The sequence below is a fragment of the Stylophora pistillata genome, chromosome 12 (genome assembly GCF_964205215.1).
Source record: "Stylophora pistillata chromosome 12, jaStyPist1.2, whole genome shotgun sequence".
NCBI lineage: Eukaryota > Metazoa > Cnidaria > Anthozoa > Scleractinia > Pocilloporidae > Stylophora > Stylophora pistillata.
In genome coordinates, this window is record NC_142530.1 from 21005199 (window position 1) to 21028643 (window position 23445).

At 38.1% G+C, this 23445-nt stretch overlaps 3 protein-coding genes and 1 long non-coding RNA gene across 8 annotated transcripts; 1 reads left to right on the top strand and 3 right to left on the bottom strand.

The window, feature by feature from the left end:
• Nucleotides 1-236: 236 nt before the first annotated feature.
• Nucleotides 237-3773, bottom strand: LOC148719215 (uncharacterized). Of its 2 annotated transcripts, XR_015993798.1 has the most exons (3): nucleotides 3441-3773; nucleotides 1326-1527; nucleotides 237-989 (listed from the first exon to the last, which is right to left on the bottom strand). It is a non-coding gene; the product is annotated as an uncharacterized LOC148719215 (long non-coding RNA). The 2 variants fall into 2 exon arrangements; XR_015993797.1 differs by having other exon boundaries at nucleotides 237-1527.
• LOC111337426 (uncharacterized) lies at nucleotides 747-6103 on the top strand. The gene is made up of 4 exons (XM_022943717.2): nucleotides 747-976; nucleotides 3788-3995; nucleotides 4725-4828; nucleotides 5698-6103. Exons 1-4 carry the CDS (start codon nucleotides 932-934, stop codon nucleotides 5899-5901), a joined length of 561 nt encoding a protein of 186 aa, XP_022799452.1. The 5' UTR covers nucleotides 747-931; the 3' UTR covers nucleotides 5902-6103.
• A 1756-nt stretch (nucleotides 6104-7859) lies between these two features.
• On the bottom strand, nucleotides 7860-16982 carry LOC111337397 (uncharacterized). Of its 4 annotated transcripts, none has more exons than XM_088740517.1 (9): nucleotides 16838-16982; nucleotides 15557-15714; nucleotides 14243-14352; nucleotides 11915-11996; nucleotides 11223-11370; nucleotides 10119-10185; nucleotides 8947-9234; nucleotides 8477-8557; nucleotides 7860-8093 (listed from the first exon to the last, which is right to left on the bottom strand). In XM_088740517.1, the coding sequence occupies exons 6-9, from the start codon at nucleotides 10183-10185 to the stop codon at nucleotides 7972-7974; spliced, it is 558 nt and encodes a 185-aa protein (XP_088596643.1). In that variant the 5' UTR covers nucleotides 11223-11370; nucleotides 11915-11996; nucleotides 14243-14352; nucleotides 15557-15714; nucleotides 16838-16982; the 3' UTR covers nucleotides 7860-7971. The 4 variants fall into 4 exon arrangements, with proteins under 4 accessions (XP_088596643.1, XP_088596642.1, XP_088596645.1 ...); XM_088740516.1 differs by having other exon boundaries at nucleotides 11223-11403; XM_088740519.1 differs by lacking the exon at nucleotides 14243-14352.
• Nucleotides 16983-19804: 2822 nt separating this feature from the next.
• On the bottom strand, nucleotides 19805-23022 carry LOC148719216 (uncharacterized). Its single transcript, XM_088740504.1, has 4 exons — nucleotides 22899-23022; nucleotides 22689-22772; nucleotides 20697-21028; nucleotides 19805-20356 (listed from the first exon to the last, which is right to left on the bottom strand). Exons 2-4 carry the CDS (start codon nucleotides 22762-22764, stop codon nucleotides 20180-20182), a joined length of 585 nt encoding a protein of 194 aa, XP_088596630.1. The 5' UTR covers nucleotides 22765-22772; nucleotides 22899-23022; the 3' UTR covers nucleotides 19805-20179.
• Between the last annotated feature and the right edge of the window lie 423 nt (nucleotides 23023-23445).

Here is a 23445-nt window from a genome sequence, read left to right on the forward strand (position 1 = left end):
CGAAAATGTGTTATTCTTTTTTTTTTCGACAATGACCCAAACGCAAATTGAATTGAATATTTGATGCACAAGTGAAAGACAATATTTAAGTTATTTTCGTAGACATCGCGTGCAGCTACGGCAGGGGCGCGTGGCAACTAAAGAACAGGGAGGTGTTATCTCGAAAGATTTTCGGTGATGCAAGGTTAAAGGTGCTTTAATTATCACATGCAGAGCGTGCCTGACGAGTGTTAGTGTTCTTTTTTTTTTTTTTTGTCTTCTTATCCCGTGATAAGAGCGTCATTTTTCTATCCTTGAATTCTTCAAACCTTTCCAACCATAAAATGGCAGCTTCTTGTGATCTTTGGACAACAGGCGTTGTGAAGACAAGTGCAGTCAGCCTCGCATTAAATGGTGGTAACTGGAAACCATGAGGATACATGCACAGGTCCTGACAACAGCAACAAAAGTTATAGCCCTCGTTTTACCAACTGAAGGGAAGCTGTATAGCAAACAAGCGTCATTCTGTGATTCTTGCTTTAAAAAAAAAAACAGGAAGCGGCCAATCAACACTATCGAAGAGAGGAAGGAATTCGAAAACGGCTTTCTAAGTATATCTGATATAAGGCATCTTAACTACATTAGCCTAACAGGTTAACAAGCTTAGATGCAGCGTAAACACAATCTTTATGAGCATTTAACATTAATTATATCAGATTAAGAGCAGAGAGGTTAAAGTTAACAGCTCAGATCACTATCAATCCTGCTTCTTCCTTAGAAGATACAGGGGCGACAGTCCGTCCAAGAACGTCTCGTACCAAACAAAGATATATATATCTAATTCATCGGTTGTTTGTTTGCGTGGGAGTTGGAAAACTCCCAAGCATCTAATTTAAGCTCAAAGAACGGTAAACAACAGTACTCACTTTACTCAGTTTTTCCTTTTATTACGATGAAGAAGTTCTTGAAGGTAGAAAAACCCAGCTTTATGCGAAAGGTAGGTGCTTCAGCTATCGTTGGGGGAAAAGCTGGAATAACTTATTCTGGATGCTAATTAATTGACTGCAAAGTGATGGCAGACAAGTAGCAAATCATTAGACTAACCAGAAATAGCACAACCGCAAGCCATTATTTTGAAATGGTCTATCTGAGAATGTATGCTTGTTTGGGAAACTTAGGAACGTGTCATCTGTCGAAAGAGCTGCAGTGATGTTTTGATATTTAAGTAGAGTTGGGTCACAATTGCGGGAACGATCAGAATCAGCCGGTGAAATTCTTTTAAGGGCATGGAGAGGGTAAGTGCCTGAATGTGGATTTGTTTCAGTATCAATCCAACTGATACATACCTTCCCTTTCAAAATTTCCCAAGGTACAGGAGTAGCGCTCGTATGTGTCACAGAATCTCCACTACAACAATATTGCTGACCTAGAGTCATAAAAATATAAACCACGCCCATTCAGAGCCGGAGAATCACTTAACAGTAGTTTTATTGTGGCCTTCGTCGAGGCAGCCAGCCGGCTTTTGTCTCCACTCTCTCTTATGACGTGCTAGATGATACAAAAAAGTAAAAAAGTATAATTGTACGGGTGATATTTTTGAGACAGACGGTATCTCCTAATCAGAGGGGGTCTATAATGGAGAACCTATTTAACGATGTAACATATGAACCAGATTAGGGCTCTCCATGTGAGAGGATAATGGGCGAGATATATGATCATGCTAGGCCATGTAAGGATCTAGTTCCACTTCGGATAAGAGTCATCCTTGTTTGTACAGCACTTCTATTAATCAACTGTGTCGAGCAAATGACACCAAAACATCAATGCAAAGAATAACATGATTCCAGCAAACGATTCATGTTAAGTGCAGTATTCCCTAATTTTCGTGCAGTGTTAGTAGGAACATGATCGCATAGAAAACATAATACAATAAAACTACCAATAAAGGGCGTTATGAAGGTAATGAAATTATTGAGGAAATTGAACGTGGCAGCTCACAATCGAGATGAGATTGTAAGGCATAGGAGAGAATTTACTGTATGGGAATTCTCCTTAGGCTGAACCGCGAAGAGGCAAAACTGGGTTGGCATGTGCGCCTAAATGGAAGGTGATGTTTTCAATATTTTATTTACAATTAACGACAACATCAAGCATGCTACAAATTTATCTAGAGGTTTCAATGAGCATACACTGATGACCTCAGTTAAGGGTTGTTTGACGCAACTGGCTGTAGACTCAATAAAATTTGCTGTCATTTCCAATCTTAAGCAAGACCAGAAACGGAGCAAGTACCTTTTGTAACTGTAAAATCTAATAGCCTCATTCATTTTAAATAAGGAATAACTGTGACTGTTATCAAATGAAAACAACTACTGAGATGGTCTAAAGGACACGGAGGATCAATACAACTGGTCTTGATGAAAAGAAAATAGTCTTATACAACTTAAAAATTGATACTGTCTATTTCGTTACTGAATTTAGATAATTTCCATCGAAAAAATAGTTGGCTTTCCTGTATTAAGAGATCGACGAAAGAGCAAGTTTGGCGTGTGAGTTAGTGTGGCCTGATTTTGCGTTATAGACCACATGCTGCAAGCCTCTGTGGAAACAACTCGATCTTGTTTGCAACAAAACACGTGATTTGCAAAACCTGACTTTTGGTAAACTCTTGGACCCAATTCAGGCTGGCAGTTTATCAACAGTTCACTAGCACTGTCTTGGCATTTAGTCGATTCAAACCCATTTTCAAATCGGTATCACTGATTTGAGAAATGCCTCACTGCCATTGCGTCAGTCCACGATTCATCATTAGAGAACTTAACGGGGAAGTTGTAGCGAGTAAAACGAAACAAAAGATAAATGTATTATTCTTCGATCAAAGTGCAAACTCGCCGTGTGCTTTCAAAGCGTGATGAGCTCATGGGCAAAGCCTGACGATGCCTCTCGACCAATGAGCGCGTGAGAAATCCTACTGATGTTGCAAGAAATTCGGCAGAGAGGGATAAAAATAAATTTAGGTTTCTGCTGTTTATGACGCTTGTTTATCACTGATAAACATACTTCGAAAGCCATCTTTCGTTCCAAAAGCAGTGCCCAAGATTTCGAAGTTGCATTTAAATACAACTCCGTAATCTACAAGTACCTCAAATAACACCATTTTGGATGTTTCTACTCGTTTGCTTTCAGATATGAAAACATTATTTCAAAATCAAAGAAAACCCAGTAGAAAGGATGGAAAGGCCTGTTTGTTTTGTGAACGTGTCGATGACAGCCAAGGACTAAGGAACTGAAAAAAAATATACAGTGCATAAAACCTTACAGTTTCAGATAATGTGTACGCCGGTTTCTGTTATGGCCGAAGCTCTATGAAATTGCCATTCTAGATATTTAAAGAGATCATCTCAAGAGTAATTTGTTTCGGGGATTTCGTTAATTTTAACTGAGGAAGCGTTATTACTTACATATTTGTGTTTGTAGATCGCTCGCTTTGCCAATTTTTAGTCAATCTTGTTTAACCTACAAAGTAAGCAAAGCGGATTTTGTTGCATAGCTAAGCAGAATTTACCCCTCTTAACCCACTCTGTTCTTAATGGTGCGCATAAATTCCAAGTTTTAGGGAGCTAAGCCACAAAAGCTGTGTCGTAGTATGTGTTTTACAAGATCATCAAAAATAATCCAACACAAATTTATCCTTCTTTATCACTTTCAATTGGTGGATTTTTGTTTCCAAATATTCTTTCATTTTCCATGTATTTGTGCGAGTCATTAGTCTCCGAGTCCTTAAACTCGTGATCTTTTCCTCCTACAGGTTTATTTCGTGCTCTTCTTCATTGTTGTAAACGGAAACCCGAAGACCAAGAAATACTTAGTTCAATCTTATTACCGGGCGAAGAACGGCAATGGATTAAAGGGGGCCGGAAATCTTCTGAGAGTTGGTTTCCCATTTGGCTCTAACTCAAACCGGCCTAATCAAGTATCTTTTACTGGCTCCTGTAGTGATTCTCCGGCCGAAATCGGTTAGTGCACCAAGAAAAATCATCGAACACATTGATGAGAAAGTATGCTTAAATTGTAAATTCGTTGAATGACGCCTACATATCATTCTGTTTAAGTAAACTTCAGATTCATGGGGAAACTTTTTAAAGTCATGTTTCGGCATTATTCATGCCATCATCATCAGTGTAATAAGTTGAACTGTTGACTTTGTTTTTACACGTTACATGCAAATAAGTCGAATATAATATTTGAAATTAGCACAGTTACAATGGTTGAAATAAACAGTAGCGCGCACAAATGTAAAACTTGGGCGGAAAGTAAATCTAAGCCAACAAACATTCTTACTGTAACTCATTAGCCAATAAATTGGATATAAACTTACGCATAGAAGAGGTCCATATATTCAGACAATTGAAACACGGCCAAGAAGCCAAACTTTTAAACCACCAGCACAAGCAAGGCTTAGAATATCTTCTGAAAGAGATTTTATCAGTAAAAGAACCTGAAGGGAACCCGTTTTGATAATGATCTTCCAAATCTTGACCATTGAAAATCACCTGATCTAAAACCGAATGATGATAGTGTTCCTCCCACGGAGATGGTCACTGTTGTCCGCCAACAAATGACCTTGTAAACTACTGTAGTAACTTCAAAACACATTTTTACTTTGGGCGTTTGAAACTTCCCACTCATATCTCGCTCTTAAACTGGAGATTTTCTAAGTTTTTCATGATCTTGTTCCTCGGTAGAATTCCAGCCGATACTCACCAACAGAAACGGAGCTATCACTGTACGCTTGAATGCGAACATTAATTATGTGTTAGCAGTTAGAAATCAATCGTTGGTGATTGAGGTAAGAAGTTTGCTATGTGACTCACATGCACATGCCATACAAGCCACTTTGGTTATCATGGCATATCATCTGCAAATACGTGGCCTTGGTAGAAAAATCCCTTTACAATGATGACCTTTACGAGGCGATTTCCATCTGGAAAACAACTTTCTAACTAGAAGCAAAAAGGATGAATACCGTTTAGAGACTTCGGTGCCAAAAGAGAATGCAAGTTACTCAAGGAAAATTGTTACTCAAAAACAGGCCTGCATATACAATCTTAAAAACCTTACCATGACACTTTCAGATCAGATCCGTATGACAATTTCGTTACCAATTGTAGGGCAACTCTAAGATGGAAGGAAAAAAAATAAATTGATAATAATCTGATAAAACTCCGAATGCTCAGTAACACCCGAAAAAGTGACCAGATAGGAGAACTACAAAGCTCTGACATCTTAGAGGGTAATACCCATCCATTGAGCTAACCGCCTCCCGGTTAGTTCAATGGATAGAGCGCTGAACTGTTGTGCGGGAGGTCGAAGGTTCGAGCCTCGGTTGGACAAACACTCAGGGTCTTAAAATAATTTAGAAGAATTTGCTGCCTTTCTATAACATCAAGAAATGGTTAGATATTCTAGTCTTCTCGGATAGGGACGAATAAATGGAGGTCCCGTCTCCTGCAGGGTTGGGGTAGGAGACGTTAATTTCTCACACACGAGATTACTGTGTGATGGATGTCCTCCGCTGGGTGGGATGGGTGGGTTTACAGAGAACCATGCGTTAGAAAACTCTTTACTGGGTTAATCATTTATTTACCCTCTTGAAATAAAGAACATTGTATTGTATTGTATAGCAGTACGTAGATTCATTTTTTTTTCTGTTCACAGCACCTTAAGAAAACTGGCCATGACCACGAATTCGTTCACAGTTGTGTCTCAACTAAAGATTGTGCGATTTTTACTTTGAAGAGCTTTAAGTCTTCTTCTTATGTCAAAACCAATGAGAATGGAAACCCATTAGTTGGTAGTAATTCTTTGGACGTCACAACATGGTTTCAGTTGCTAGAGAGTAGTGTTTGTTCAACGAGATAGATAGAATCAGCTAAATAGCAGAAAAGCATATTGTGGTGTGCAAGGCTCTTTCATCATGCATGTATTTATTACGAAGTGAAGGCTGCCGGGCAGTCAACTCCTGTAATCTTCACCGATTACAGTTTAATTAAGGATTCAATCATCATATAAAGTATTTTCGTTGTAGAATTGTTGTATTCATGATTAAAAACATGCGAGCATATCTCTTAGTACTCTCCCTAGAAACGATAAAATGGAATTTGGCTTAGGATATCAGTTCCTGATAACCCAAAGTGCCATATTGTTCCTTAGTCGCAGGAGCACCGTGGGCAATATGAAGCCAATCCTGTGGTTCTGGTTGGCCACCCGAGCCGGAAAGATGTGCCCCTCTTGCCCGCTGGGAATTGCCCGCTTTGATCCCGCGCATGAAAAAAATTGATTTCGTACTAATTTCGTAATTCTTGGACAATGTCGGTGATGGAGGTGCAAAAAGTGGCAGAAGACAGTCAAAACAAAGAAAACATAATCGCCGTTTACGTTTTCCTTTCATAGTTATTCACGGACTCTCGTGGGTTTATTTTGCTACAAAGGCATTTAGCTTTCTTTTCCGGCTCTCGAAGTAAACAAGTCATTCTTGATTCTTGATAAAACAAAATATTTTTCAATGTAAGAAATCCTTTTTTGACCAAGCTTGTTCGGTCGAGGTGGCTGGATATTAGCTTCGTTCTTTTGCTTGAATTTTTACTTATGGACCTCGACTTCGTTTCGGTCCATAAAACGCCAAAAAAAGAACGGCCAATATCCAGCTATTTTGACCTCACGCTTGATCAATAACGCATATATCCACATTTACAAAGGAATAGTGTCAAGGCAAGAAAACTTTGAAAGAAACCGCATACTTGTAGTAGTGTCTTTGATCCCTTAGTTAAAAATATTTTGGCTTAAATGGGAATTACCAGTTGCGTATGGGAAAAAAATCAAACGGAAATAGGCTACTTTACAAATAGAATTTTGTGCCCGTCAATTAAAAGCAAACTGAGACAGCTTTTTTTAAAGGGGAATTTTATTACCGAATGCGCTCTTTTGTATCGATCGTAAATCCATATCTCTATTGTTTTTCCTTGCATCATAACCAATTGTACTCAGAAACGTAACAGTTAATTGAATAAGCCATCCAATTTTATAACAGCATGACCAATCAACAACTGAATGATATATTTCGAGATTTGAAATTATCTTTGAATTGATCTGTTAAATCACATGTAGATTAGAGATACCTCAGTGCATTCTACTGGAAGAATTTTCAAAGATGTAAAAGATACACTTGCATAAAGCTAGCGGGTGGTCATGGGCAATAGATGTAGTCAAGTTACTGTGCAGGTAAAGCGCCCCAGAGGAAAATTTTGAACTCATACAAGTGAAACCAAGATGATAAAAGCGTTCATTGTAGGATTAAACTAACTTAATTGTCAACATCTCTATCAATAGTGCTGAGGGACACTCCTCCGAAAACATCATCAGCGACGAGATAAAAAACTAAACAACGTTTTTTTTTAATCTTGGAGTAAATATTTTAATTAGTTTCCTGTCCAGGTAACACTGAGAAAAATGTCCTTCGTGAGTGTCACTGACCATACATGAAAGACCTTTGTAAGAGACACAAGAGGGGCAATGGCACAAGTGTGACTTTCATACCACCCTATGGACTCCCAAAACTACATATTTCACGGTAACCTAAGTAAGATTGTAATCCTAGTCTCTATCATCACAGACTTAACGTATTCACAACAATCAAAAACGAATCTAACAAGTATCGAAGAAAAGGGAACAACTATTACTCTCAAAATGGCTTTCGTTCACGTCAAATAACTAATGGTTCTCTGGTACAAACATGTCTTTAACTTTTCGATTACAAAAGTCTTTCTAAAGTCTCTCTATAACCATAATCTTCGTGCTGCACGGGCGTATAACCAAACACATTTGTTTTGACAAATCATTTTATTAGAGAAAAAAAAAGAACACTCCATTCTCAAACTGCTAGAAACTAATAACACCAACAGCATCGCTCAAACGCAACTTGTCTACAGGTACTTAGCGACGGCAACATGGTGGCGGACAGGATCGAATGCATGTGTGGGTGCACACAGCTGGGCAAGGGCTTGGCATGGGGGGAGGAGCCGGTTGTCCTGCAGCACCAGGAAGTCCAGGAGGTCCTGTTATGGCAGTAGGACAATCATCATTAAGCAAATAAATTACAGAGGTTGCATCTTTTTGTAACTTTCATGGAAATATTGCAAACGAGTAAGTGGTACAATGGTACAAGAGGTACGATGGAACAATGGCGAATTACAAAGTTACAGGCATCCATCCCGTGGAAATAGTGCCTCGTCATCTTCATCTTTTTTCAAACAACGTTGTCTAACGTGTCGGTAAAAAGCTACTAAAACCCAATGGCCCCTTCTCCTTCTCCGCCTTTGAATTTACTTTCGTAAAGGACGAGGTAGGAATGATGAGGATATGAGACATATTATGCATGCATTTCCAATAAGTTTTTGAAAGGCGATTGTTATTTTAGCCCCAAAAATTTAGAGCTTACCGGGTGGTCCACCATCTCCGGGAGGACCTTGGTTTCCGGGTGCTCCTGGAGGTCCCATGGGTCCGTCACGTCCGGGTGGACCTGAGAGGATAAGGCAAATTGTCAAAATTATAGAATGGGCCCAGTAGTTCAAATCATTTCTAAAACATAGATCATGGACTTTTCCGAGGATCAGACAGTAAGCTAATGGAACCGTATCCTTAGGCAATGTCGAAAATTAACCACAGTGTTATTGAAACAACATAAGGACATTTCAATTACATGGTGAGCAGCTATGTACACTTATTTTTGTAAAAGAAAAGAGTTCAAATCCAAGAGGACTGACTTGGGTACTAACATGACCACTATTCGATTGTTTTGGTAACCACTATGCCAGCCGAGCTGCCATGTGAAAACGTTGTTCCTCCATAATCTGACTGAAAACGATAGGATCCTTGGACAAGATCTTTCCAGAAAATTACTGTACTTACCTGCTGGAGCTCCTGGAAGCCCTGGCAGTCCAACTGGACCAGGTAGACCGACAGGTCCTGGTGGTCCCTTTGGTCCATCAGGTCCTGGGGGTCCCTGCATTCCCATGGGCCCGTCCATTCCTGGCGGGCCTGGTGGTGGTGGAGGTGGTGGAGGTGGTGGAGGCGGTGGCGGTGGTGGCGGTGGTGGTGGAGCAGGCGAGCAACACGTTACTTGACAAGCAGGAGCACATGAAGAGGGACATCCTGGTGGACACGGATTAGGACTTCTTTTGTAGTGCCGTAGGCGGTCTGTGATAAATTAAAAATAAGAGAAGCTCATTTTTAAAAGATAGACTTAAACCACAAAGAAATAGTTCAAAGGTTCTTTGCCTTTATCACATACATTATAACCAGTGTTGCCAAGAGGCCTCGGAACGCCCACAAATAAGCTGGAAATTTTGGAGACAACGGATTTTACAACTTGCTAGCGAGGCGGTAGTGTTATCAATTGAAACACAAAGAAAATGGTGAAGGGCTCTTCAATATTAGATCAAATACAATCCCTTTCGCTAAGAGGTCTAAGGACATCCACTAAATAAATTGGACGTTTTGGAGATCCACCTTAGCTCTTAGCATATAAATCTCTAAGAAAGTGATGGCAGTAACAGCAAACCATTTTTTAATATATTGCCAAAATCTTTGAATTTGAACCCCTATGCGCACGATAAATATTTTTGTAAGTTAGGTATCAGCTGATTGCAAAACAAGGAAAATAGACAGGACTGACTGATATCGGTTGAACAGATATTCTTTCCTTTCCAACAAAGTCAAGAAACCAAAGATCATTTTCATTTTCTGAAACCACTGTAAAATGGAAAAGTAACAGGTATAACTCAAGATTAAAGTTTTTCCGAAGTCTAATATTTCTTTTATTTCTTTTCATTGTTCTTCACCTTTCTTTAAACCGTGCTTACCAAATAAACTTTGAGTAGCTGTGGTCAACTTTGAAGGATACGTTTCAAATGACCAAAGGTTCCAAGTGATTTGTTAAATATTTACGAGCACGAGACAAAGAACCAGTGACCTCCAAAGGGGAAGAGGTGTCGAAGGCTCAACCAACTCAGCCGCAGAAAGCTCGTTTGTGAGCTGCTAGGTTATGTATTAGAAATAAGTTAAATAGAGGAAATTCTTACCGAGTGTTGACGCCGATGTGACGGAAGCGATAAAGAGGACGGAGCCCAGCACCATAAGTAAACCCATCTATTGAGTAAAAAAAATAGGGGCTTGGCATATTAATTTCATATTTTAAGCGATATCCAACATTTAGCACAGTGCTTTTCATTTAAGCACTAATTATTATCACGTTTTTAAACGTACGGAAAAGGATGTGAAGGCTGAGGGCGTCCACCCGAAGGAAGATAGTTTTGAAGAATTGATTCCAAAGTTATTGAAAACGTTTCATTGCATGAAAAAATAAAAACGATTCAGAATTTGATAAAAGTTATCGTGACAGAAACAAAGACAATCAACGAATTTAAATGAAGGCATGTTATGAAAAAACTGAGTGAAAAACTAAAAAGATACCAATGACTTTACATCAAAGATGTGCAACGTAAATTAGGATACATATAGATTGCGCAAATGAAATTTAAAACAATTTTTCTTAGGTTAATTGGCAGTTTAGAACATCAAAAAGCAAGAAGGCTATTGTTTTTATGTCGTTATTATCCAAAGTCCAGACTTTGAAAAAATCTTTCTGTGCAATATGAAATTTATTTCGATTGATTACGTTTTCGATATCGAAGGTGACCAAGATGTATTTACTCAGAATTCTTCATCTGTTGAAAGAAACCGAAGGGTCCACTTTTTTTTTTTTTGTCGTCTTAGTGGACGTACCCTTATCGTAGTATTTTCAAAATTAACAAAGAGCCTAATTTATGCTATACTTGAAATTAATAAAATCAAAAGAAAACATAGTCCAGTGTTTATAAAACCAATACATCTTAATTCAGCTTAACCCTAGATTAACTATGGGATATTTCAACGGTTATTTTGGCTAAGTTTAGGTAAACTAAGCTGACAAAATTTTCTTATAACTGCAAATACGAAATATTTACGTTTAAATCAAAACACGCACTCTCTATTTAGGCAGAAATTTACAAAATAAAGTAAATGGAAAACAAAAATTTTCAAGAAACTAATTAATAAAGAGATAAACAAGTCTTTATAAGACTGTAGACGTAAAAAAAAAAAAACAACTGAAAATTATTTTACAGGCAGAATACCCTCATCCTTACCTTTGCAGATGCAAAGTCGTCGGCGAATAATGGTTCGCGTCTTTCAACTCCTGGCCCTTAAACGTCCCTACGATGCTGAATAATTGATTACTTTCTTTCGGTTCATCTGGTCTCTTAACGCTTCAGGAGCTAGATTCGGCTGGTAGAGCTTCAAAAGTGATCAACAATTCTTCAACATCGTCTGATCAAAAGTCGAATTAAGATGTCATTAAAGGCATTGTCACTGCAAAAGCTGGTTCATTGCTTTTTTTTCCCCAATACTTACGAAGCTGTGCTCGAGCCGCTATATATTGCTATATTGCGGCTTTCTAGGTGCGTTGACATTTTAACCGATATTGCGTCATTCATAAAATGGTCGGGGTAAATCTATTGTCGAAAAAGCAGGTTACACCTCTACGAGATGGCAGGCATTGCTGGTGGTAGCTCTACAAAGACGAAATTCTTTTGACAAGAGGGCAAAGGTATTCAAAATAAATTAAACACAGTTAGGCAATGGAAAATCTTTCACTAGAGGAGCGAAAATATTTTACAAGAGATGCACTAGCATCAGGGAGGTTAAAACGAAAAATAAAGATCTCAACTGAAAAAGTCTAATAAAACATGATTCACATTTTTGGGCCATGAATGGGACCCACAAAGCGAGCAATATTTCAATTGGACCGTGAAATCCTTTTATTTTAAGGGGCTGGTACCTGTCTGAAGCTAACTTCTTGGTAGAAGCATTGCGGTCTTCTCTAGCTCTAGCTCGGAAAAGTTCGATTCTTGATTTCAGTGCTAAAATAAAAATTGGTGCAAAAGTAAATTATAAGTTATGAGTCAATTTGGTGCGTTGAAAATGAACTGTTAGGAGCATTCCATGATCTTTAATAATAGCCTTACAGACAAAAATTATTGACATTTCAAAGAGTAAATCAACCACTGCCCGAAAAAGGATAAGAATTGTAATTCTTGGATAAAGCTTAACTTCATCTGATCTTCTAAATGAACAAGATCAGTCGAGCTTAGCAGCAAGCAGAAGAAACATTAAGAAAATAAAAAGTAATAGAATTTGCTGTGGTTTTAACCTTCCCAAACAGGTCTCATGAACGACCTGTCAAAAAAAAAAAAATGTGTCACCAAATACTTTCACTTGGTGGCCACGTTTCTGTCATTTAATTGGTCAAAGTTGTCAGGCTTTGTTTGCTAAACATAGACAATAAATTTTCTACATTCCTTAACGCCGCAGAGTCCCATCGACGAAAAAAGTCGAAACATGAATAAGATTATTTTTTCTCTTTTCTATAAAACTCTGAATTCACACCAAGATCTTGGAGGTAAGCCTTTAAATTTTTTTACACATAAGTATTTTATTTTCATTTTGTTTTGTAAATAACCACGAAGCAAGTGTCTACATAACATAGTTCATCGGATTTTCACGGCTGTTGAAGAAAGTAATTTTAAATGAACAACCAACTGGGTTGAAACAGGTGGGAAAGAAGTTCATTGTTTCTCACCTTGAAGCCGGTTAAGATTCTTTATAAATACTATGTTAACCTGCTTCAGCAATCTCTATCAGGCAAATTTACGGTGGAAAGGACGCTCTCCAATTTTGACCAAACTGACAAATTGGGTCAAGAAAATTCACTTGGGATATCAGGTAGGACCAATTTCGTGAGTTCAAATTGTGTATTTTCAAATTTGACATAGGAACAATTTCACAGCTCGTTAAATTTCCTATAATATTTAGGCTGGTCCTCCATGCAAGATCAAAATTATTTTCATATAACACGGCATGGGTCATACCATACCAAGTGAAAATATAAATTTGCTTTCTTTTTTTTGACAATACTAATAAGAATATAAAAATTTCCTGAATGTATGTTATAAGACTTTTCTTATAAGGAATCTTTAGTTACGTATCAACAAAAGAAACAGTTTCTACAACACAAGAAAGTTCTGGAGTTAAATTGTCGATATACTTTTGCTGACTGGACATTTTGTAAGGTTCAAATTGATGAGGAAGCAACGTTAGGCAGCCTAGTGAAACGTCTGCTTAAGAAATACATATTAATAGAAAGAGAATTGCTGTTATCAATAACGAGACTAATGAAATTTTCTAGGATAGTGTGTAGTTAGTTTGTTTTTTCAGTGCCTCTTTTATCGTTTTGTTTTGTTTTGTCTCGTTCTGTTTTGTTTGGTTCTGTTTTGTTTTGTTTTCAAAAACTTCTTTCATCTACTCTAACCTAGAAAATACATTCACTATAATTTTTATTTCTTTGTTTACGGAAAATGTAATGTTTTAGGAAGAATGTATTTACTTCTTTGTGAGTTCCTTCGCACCATGCATGAAAGATCCTCTTGCAGTGCTGTGGCAAAGATTTTCTGACATGGGTTGTAATTTAAGGGTACTTTATCGACAGAAAAACTTTACTTTTAAATCGAAACCGAAAGTAATCCTTAATTTGTTTGGTATTGCTTTTTGATTGCCTTAATTTGCTCTCTGACAGCAGTACGAAACTCGCTTCTTTCTCAAGTCCATTCAAACACAAATCCGACACCAATCGCGACTGGTTCACTCGTGATTTCCCAGTTGTAAAAGTAATTTGTTTGCCAACATCGAGTCCTTGTTGGGTCGTCTGATAAGCACTTTGTACTATTTGCAATTATTAGTCTGGTTTTTGTTCTACGAAACTTGAACTAAACGCGCCCTAGGAGGGAGGGAATACTCCCAGTCTTATGATTGAGTTCATGATTTCCAGCTATGTCATATTTCTTACCAAAACTATCATAAAAACCGAGGAAATCGTCATGAATCCAACAGCGCGTAAACACCCTGGCAGCAAACCGTCTCTAGTTTTTTCAGCCCCGAGTTACCTCTTTACATGCATGACTTCAGAATGGAAAAGAGGTTTCTTAAAATAATAAGTTTAGGAACGAGCAACAAAAAAGAAATCCTAAAAAGCGTAAAATAGAAAAATGACAAGGCACTAGAAGAGGGATTTCAATGAGAAAAAAACAAGAATGCTAATACCACTACTTACCGGTACAATGTAAGGTAGTACTTTCGCAAGACCTAGTGGATATTGCTTAATGGGTACGAGGCTGCCATTCGAATTATCCAGGAGACTACTTCCTTCACTAGAGCCGTAAACTAGAGGAAAAACAAATTATTTTTGACTTGGCGAATACTGTACAGCGAAGCTATTAACCAACGAACGTATGACTTTAGGCTGCGACCAAAGAAAAGCTTTGCGGAGCAAAGTTGTGGAAACATCAGTAGTAAATTGATGGGCTCTCCAAATCAAGGGAAAGTTGTCATTGGCACTCAATAGTAAATATGTCAACTACTTGGCAAAAACGATCCCTTGAAATCAATAGCTCACCGAGCTCCAATCTCCTTCTTTTATAGCAGGCTTTCATATTTCCGGATCTTTATTAGGATTATTCTTGGAAATTCTTAATTCTAGAGAAATCAGTATCGTTAATGGTATATCTAAATAACAAATTTGTTTTAACAATAAAAAGTCCTAAAATAATTAGCGATGTGCGCGTTAGAAGTGTTTTCAAAGTGATGATGATATAATCAACTTCTTCCCTCATTAAATTTCACCCCTGATCTTACGAAGCTGTCATCTGATCCCAAAGACTGACTGTTTTAAATGGGTTCCGGTGCTTCGGGCTTAAAGCTTTGTGGCGTCTGATATAATGCATACTAAAAGAATCACAAATATTACTTGGCATTGGTCCAGTCTCAATTTAGTTTTAGCTCTGCAAGGACAATTCATACCTATGTTTTTAGACGGAATGTTCTTTGTCTGTGAGATTATGATCCAGAGAATGCACCCTGTTTCCGAGGTCTCGACACAAAAGAATGCTTTGATAATTCTACGTCAACAAAGGTGACAGGGTGTTGCCAAAAACAAATTTGGAATTTGTTACTAAAAAGATAATTTCCCACCACTTTACTTTTTGCACAAATTAATAAATCGAGGAAGATTAACCATTTGAGGTTTAAGGTTTAAAAGAAGAAAACTAAATTTGCTGTGCCAGAGGGCAAAGTCCTTTGGAAATCGGTTTGACATTGAGACAAAAAGTCATCATGTGTTAATAGAATATTACCTCAACGAAGTAATTAAAGACACAGCTCTCCACAATGCCGATCAAAGCGAACAAAAAATATCACAGAATGTAAAGAAAAGACCATTTAGCAAGGGCTCTCCCTTCTAACTTTATGACTACGTTTACGATTTGATTATACCAAACGAAACACTGAATGTCATGGTGTGAGTTAGATAAAGATGTGTGAACAGGAGACTTATTAAAAAAATCATGGCCATTACATGTTTAAGCCTTACCCTGTGAGTAAACCTCTTGGAATAGGTGTCCTCGGAAACGACATGAATCAGTAGATAGCCTTTAGAATCCATCTATCATCGGTAGTTATTTGTTTGCTGCATGGCTTTTCGACGACAAGAGATAGCTTCACTACACCACAGATCTAGATTGAGGAACCCTTTGTAAAAGATGGGTACATGTACATCGTAAAAACATCATCTCACTTAGCATCACGAGCCATAATAGGGACAGAAATTACGAGAACCCTTTAGGTAACCTTGCCATAAGGGAAGACAAATGTCTTTGGTTGAATAAAAGATCAACTCCAAATCCAGTTACTTTTGCCGGGGGAGCAATTTAGATACCCCGAGAGGAGCACTGAGTGCAAAATATTTGTTTTTACATGACTGTGAACGTACATTGGATTCAGCCATATCGTATCCTGAGATCTCTTACACGAATTTGACATAGCCCCACGACCAAATGATTTAATATTCCAATGAACTGAGAGAAAATGACAAAGTGTAAGAAGCGCCATAACCTGGAGGCGAAAAATTTGAACTCTCTTAAAGAAATTCACGGGAATTGCAAATTCTACACAAAGCTGTCTTTTATCTTGGAATTTCGATTAACTATAGATCTTCAAAATTTAACTTATTTTTCATTTGAGGGATACAAATTTCACATCGTTTCTCGATATCATAGCAGGATTATAAGCAGTGCTCTAATTCGTCGAAGAGGTTTTCTTTCTTTGCGCATGATGCATGAAACACATCGCTTATCAGCACTTATATCTCAGAAAACAAATCATAGACGCCAAACTCATCAGTCCATAGATATTTCTTTTTAACAATTAGACTTTGACCTCCTCCAACTGAGGACACAAATTGCTTAAGAACGCTGCTTTCCATGAGGAAAAGTGTGGTTCCCTGGGACTTCAGTTCTAAGGCAACTCGATCATCAATAGATGAAATGAGTTGCGGCATAGATGGCACTTTTTCTTCATGCCTGTGTACAAGGCCTTCTTTAAAATCCGTCAACATGTACCACAAGTCCCAGAACACCTATATCACTTCTCATGTCCAACATAGGCCGGGTTTACATTAAAGTAAAATTCATGAACCTGCCATTTCTAATAAGATATACCCTTGCTTTAGCCAAAAAGCTTTTTCTTGCATCTTATAATTGTGATCCCACAAGCAAAGGTAATGTTCCAAATCGACTAACGATCTCTACATTTACAGCAGAACATTTATTGATATTAAAGAAGATGAGCAATCAAAAAGGATGGATTTACTTACGTTAAAAGTCTATCCAGCTTCATTTTCCACCAGCATGACTTGTTAACCGCAGTTAACAATATATGAACTGCAGTAACAATTGAAGTAGAACTGCAGTAACAATATATTGTTACTGCAGTAACTGCAGTAACAATATATTGAACCGCAGTTCAAAATATATGAACTTCATATATTTTGAACTGTGATATTCATCGTATATGACTTGTTACGTAAACTTTCTAACATGGATAGTGTTCTTAGCCTGTAGTTTCACTGCAGTTGAGTCCAAAAGACATTATTTTACGCTTTATGGGTGGTAAAACAGAAACGCAGGTTAATGCAACCTATTTTAGTAAAAACGGTGTTTTTCAGAGAACTTGTTTTAAGAATTTTGATCACTCAAGTTCAACAACTCCACCTCAGCACCTTCCCACGATATAATTTGCTTTAAATGAAAATAATATTGTCTAGATTTATCTGTGTTCAATTGTATTGCGAAAGAAAATCAGACCTTAGGAATGGTGTCCAATGTTTGCCACCTAACATCGATGACAACTTCCCTCAACTGGCACTACGAAGCTAAGTTAACCTTGTGAGCATTTAGTTCATCGGCGTAAAGACTTCTCGCACACCGGCATAAATACTTCTCGCACACCAAGAGCAGAAAGGTTCTGTAATATGCCAAATAGCTTAACCAGGACAGTGTCTCGCACGTTTACTGTGCAACGATTGAAAATTTCCGAAGAGAAATTTATTACACTTTGATGAGGTCTCAGTGGGAAGTTTCTAGCAAGGGAGAAAATTGGCAAGGGTATTATGGGCAAGCTCCTGAGAGAATAAGATTGGTCAATTGCATCAATAAAGCCGATACAAACCTCAAGTCAACTGGTAATCAGTTCTATCCTTTGTTAAAAAAAAAAGAAAAAAGAAAGAAAAGGAGTCCAAAGTTCCGTTAAAAGCTGATGCGATTGATTGTAATATGGGGGTCTTGCTTCTAATATCAGTTCATCTCTGAACTTTGTACGACCCAAGAATGATTAAAGACTGAGTGCTACTTGAGAGCACCCAGTGAACAAACAGCCAGTTCAACTGAATAAGATTACTGACGCCTTAGTTTAAAGATCACGGAAATAACATCTCGAAATTCTAAATACACTAGGCAACAGTTTTGTGAACCACGCAGGTTGTATGAAAGTTATACAAAGTACAATGAAAGGTACCTAGCAGAAGGTAGACGAAACAGAAGTTCAAGTTTGAGAGAATTACAAAGGATATCCAGTTTAACATCTTGATTAAGACAACATTCGTAAAATGTACAAAAAACTTCTCTTCAGTGCATTGCAGTAGTTCATGATATACGTGAGTACAACCAGTTTCATAATAAAACTGGAGGAACACTTTATAAAAGAAACTCACAAAGCATACTCCATCCCGTCTGTTGGCGCCGATGTTTTACTGTCAACTTCTCAATTCAGTGACGAACACGTGCAGATTTTCAGCGCCCCCCATATTCCACTTGAAAGCTCTCACAATATTGAAAGCTTATATGCGAGGGACACTGTTCGTGTAAAACATTAAACGAGGAAATCCGCTAACCTAGAAAAATAGGCAACGGCAAACATTTATTCTAAGCTCATTATCAAATTCCAAGCCGTTTTCCTTTCCGTTGAGATATGTGGGATTATTAGTTTAACGAGTGACAAGTCAAAGTTGCGCAGATAATTGCCGGTAAGATGATATTGACTGCACGTAATCAAGAAAGTTCTTGATTTCTTTTAAATCATATTGAGAAATATAACGTATTTGACCCGTAAATGTCGAGTGGCGATTTGATACTCACGGGTAAATCCCAACTAAACCTATCATGAGAGTCTCGATACAAGAGATTCCTCCAAGAGCTTTGTCTGACAGTTTATGATTAAAGGCTGATAGTTTCGAAAGAAACTGTTTGGGGCTGCGTCGGTGGGAGTAACGAAATAATTTGGATATATCAACAAAGTTGAAATGGTAAATTGGCCACCGTAACGATTACAAAAGCTGACGTTTCGAGCGTTAGCCCTTCGTCGGAGCGAAGCCCTTCGTCGGAGCGAAGCCCTTCGTCCGACGAAGGGCTAACGCTCGAAACGTCAGCTTTTGTAATCGTTACGGTGGCCAATTTACCATTTCAACTTTGTTGATACATCCAAATTAGTTTATGATTAACGTTGGCAAAGAGAAAACGAAATGTAGCAGGCTGGTTTTTAACCTTCACCTTAAATTACTTTTATCATCTGATGTTAATCTGTTTGCTGCGATTATACATAGAAATAATTAGGACGAGAAGACCCTAGGACAAAACTTCTCGTTCGCCCATGACTTCAAAACACCGCCTTGGAACAGCTTACACCGAGTTTCGAATCCAAACACGACATCTAGTGAAACCACGAAGCTATTTTACAAAAGTTTGATCGCAGTCCATTATGCATAAACCGTAGATAAGAATACGGTGACCTTCAGACACACTTTATGAAAAAAACTAACGCGACTTTCGCGCTAAAGATATATAATGAAATAAGACTCACATATGATTCATTTCTCTATTGCCATTCCTTATTAGTTAGAGTAGTTTATTTGATCTCTTACCCTTCTTCCGATGAAAGATTTCCTTTTACGAAAACATTACTGGAATTGATTTAAGTAACAGAAAATTTATTAGTATTAGTAACGCTAGAAAATTAGAGCTTTGTGGTCTGGAAAAATGTGTTTCACCTCTCTACAGACGATTCGAAAATATACTTGAAAACTGTGGAAAAATGGGACGAAAGATTATATTATTCAATTTTTTTTCTGGTATATATAATTTTTCTGGTATATATAATTTTTCTGGTATATATTTTTTTCTGTCGGTAAACGTGATGAGGACAATACGATTCAATTTCTTAGTTTTTGGTAACGTTAAACCTCAATTTTAAAGCAATTAAAAGGAAATCCAAAGAAAGAAACCAAGAATGTACTAAGAGAGATAATTTTATTACACATTTCAAATAAATCCTTCACTCGACACGCCTACTTTCTCAGTAACATCAAGCTCCATCGAAGGAACATACGAATCGTTGAAAATTACGTTACTCCTTTCCACCCGAAAAGATACATGGTTTTTTTATGTCAAAAGGAAAACAACAAAAACTAAGCGAGCTGAGGTTTTACTATAAATATATAACATAAAACAAACATGAAAGTAATCATCTAATTTCTACAGGGGGAAAAGACAACAATTAAGGACTATCACTAATTATTATTCGCTCAGCGGTGTGATAAAAACTCGAATCACTCGTCGAACCAGAAGTATAAAAATAGCTGCTGTCATTGCTGCTTTTGTTGTTTCTATTCCAGGAGGTGAGATCTCTTCTTTCGGCCGTGGCAACATTGCGGAGCACAAGCCTTGATACAAGTATGGACGCAGACAGGTGGGCAAGGAGGCATACCACCAGGAGGAGCTGGGGGTCCCGGTAGTCCTGGGGCTCCTGGGGGTCCCATGGGGCCAAGATCACCGGGTGGTCCCTGGAGAAGAGAAAACGCATGAAGTGAGCGACGGACACAAGCGCGATACAATCATCACGTGTTCCTGGCACCGGATCAAATGCTGAAAAATTGACTCGCCAAATGTGCCATGGGAAGGGAAAACTACAAAGTCTGCAACTTTCAAGCCGTAAAACATGTCAATCTATCTAGCCGATCAGATACATAATGGTAGAATGAGAGTTATTTTAAAAAACTATTTCCCAGCGCTTCACAGGGTTGTATTGAACTTCATAATGTTCAACGTTTTTTAGTACGATCACAATGTATCGTGAAACACCACACGGACACAGATCAAGTTATATCACAGTGGCAAACGTACTTGATGTCCAGAAGGCCCTGGAGGTCCCATGGGGCCGTCACGTCCTGGAGGACCAGATGGGGCACCTGGAAGACCTGGGAGACCAGGTGGTCCTGGAAGTCCGGGAGGTCCTGGGGGTCCTTTAGGGCCATCGGGGCCAGGTGGTCCAGCCATTCCCATTGGACCATCAGGGCCAGGGGGACCGGGTGGTGGTGGTGGTGGGGGAGGAGGTGGTGGTGGAAGAGGTGGAAGTGGGGGTGGGGGTGGAGGTGCACAACATACCGCAGTGCATGATGGGGCGCATGATCCCGGACAACCAGGAGGACATGGGTTCGGACTTCTTTTGAATATACCTACAAATGAAAAGGACAAATGTTAAGCTTTTAAAAAATCCTGATCAAGGTCTTAGCGGTACAGTAAGATTATTGACAAGTTCTATAATTGACATGGAGGGCACGAAGCCTTTACCTCGATGAACTTTCAAAAATTAGCAATCCATAGATAACATGAAAGGCACGTCGCAGGAAATACTCATCTCTTAGATAATACAAACGATATTTCGCAATGGATGACTTATAATAAGAAAAGCTGGTATCGGCGTGAAAAGTAATAAGAATTACAATTTTCCAAGGCCGTAAGGCCATAACGTTTCCTTACACTATATTAGAGTTTAAGATCCAAGCAATATTGATAAGAGAGAAAAACAGGTGCCAAAAATATTTAAAATATCAACTGGAGCGGGTTGACGAGGTAAGACCTCCTGCAATGAGATACGGCAGTGATTCTGGTGTCGGAGGATAAATTCGCAATCATCTTAAAGGTTACTCTGCAAAATTCTGTACTGGCCAAAAGAACAGTACTCATTTTTCCCTTCCTATTTTAATTTTTGTCTGAAAGGAAAGATTGTCTAGGTTACGGCGTGGAATATGGAGCTACCTGTGTAACGGATGGGAGAGCATTTCTTAACACAGCATGAATTGTTAATAACTCGAAACAGGTTTATTTTGATAGAACTGCGAAGTAAAAAGATTATTTCATTTTTTTTCCTAGTGCCATAAGCGCTAGATTCTGAGATAAAATTCAAATAATAGATTTGCATTCACAGAATTATATTCCTATAGGGCATTTTGACATAAAAAAAAAACACATATTCGAGACTTCTTTGAAAATAAAACTTCAATCAAGACGTACAGAGAAAAATAAGATGAAAATTGTGGACGAGAAGTCCCCTTAAATCTTTTTAATTGAAGAATGAGGTAAATAAAAATTTAAACACCTGAAGAACAGGAAGGATTGGACTGAGAAATTTTCGGATCAGCTTTTCGCGATAAATATTTCATTACTAACGGAGATTACAACAAACTTTGAAGAAGACACTTGGAATTAGGAAGATCATTATGACATGTAAAAGCTTAAAAAAAGTTTCAAATTTTGACAGTCAAATTTCAACAATCATCAAATGAAAATGCATTTTCTTAAAGATATCATCAATTTCATCCCTGCTATGGCATCAAAACGTTTACGTCATGAATTTTGATTGTTCAAGAAATTTTAACCGAAATTTAAGGCCGGCTAAATGAACATGTTCGTAATAAGTATTTTAATTCTGTTCTTTCTAGACACTGTGAGTTGTGGCAAGCGACTGCGCTGTTCTATTCGAATTTTGCGACCTGATAAAATTACTTCTTGACCAAAAGCAGCTTACAAGTAGGTATCTTTCCTTTTTACTCTCAAATTACTTTACAATAGAGATTGACTTAAATTCGAAAGAAATAAATTAATCTTCAACCCATGTACCGTGGCCTTAAATCATGATCAAAGTCATCAAGAAAGTTGCCACTCAAATTTCTAACATTTTCCATCTTATCAAACAGTTGTTTGGTCAAGAGCTGCTTCCTATAAACGTCAAATGTTTCCTGGTAGAGGAACCTCCCCTATAAAAATGATCTTAGGATATAGTCGTGCCCTGATATCTCAATCATTTATTCCCAGAGATTAAGAATTCCAACTTACTTCCTCGACGTGTTGCCTTGGCAGACACTGAGACGATGACAAATAAAAGGGAACAGAAGACCAGCCTATAATCCATGGCTAAGCCTGAAAAAGAACAAATTCCAACATTATACCTTTGGATATTTTGCCTGAGTAGTCGACAAGAAAAGTTATCTCTATTGGGTCAAAATCAAAAAGGGTAGCTATCAAGTACTTTGAGCTTCCTCTCACCTTAACAGTCGAAACGTTTCCGCTATATGCGGCCGCTATTGTTCATCAAGGAGTTTTATGAGAGGCACCGGTAAATAATTCATGGTAACTCTATTGTCCAATGCGGGGATCGTGGCAGCCATTGTGTTCACGCTTCGCTTCATAGGAATCTTTTCTCGGCTCTTGCTTCTTATAAAAATATACCGGTAATATAACAGCATTATTGACCAGTGTCAAAACCAGTGTTGCCAAAACTTTAAAGCAAATATCTAACTGGTGCCCAATTGTTTTAAGACAAGAGAGTCAGCCACACTAACTTAAACTTCGAACGCAGCTAGGGTTGACCCGAGTACACTCGAGTGAATACCTTCTTTTAGAGACCTAACAACCATGATATATGGGCATTTTTGTCCGTTCCTTATGGTTTTAGTTCGCTTTGATGCTTCTTTGAAAGTTTATTTTGGTTTTTAAGTTACTGGTGCTGTAGGAATGGCTTTCAAAATATTGAAATGCATAAACGATGAGTGATATCGCTGGTGCTTCATAGCTTAGTGAGCCATGATGCGGA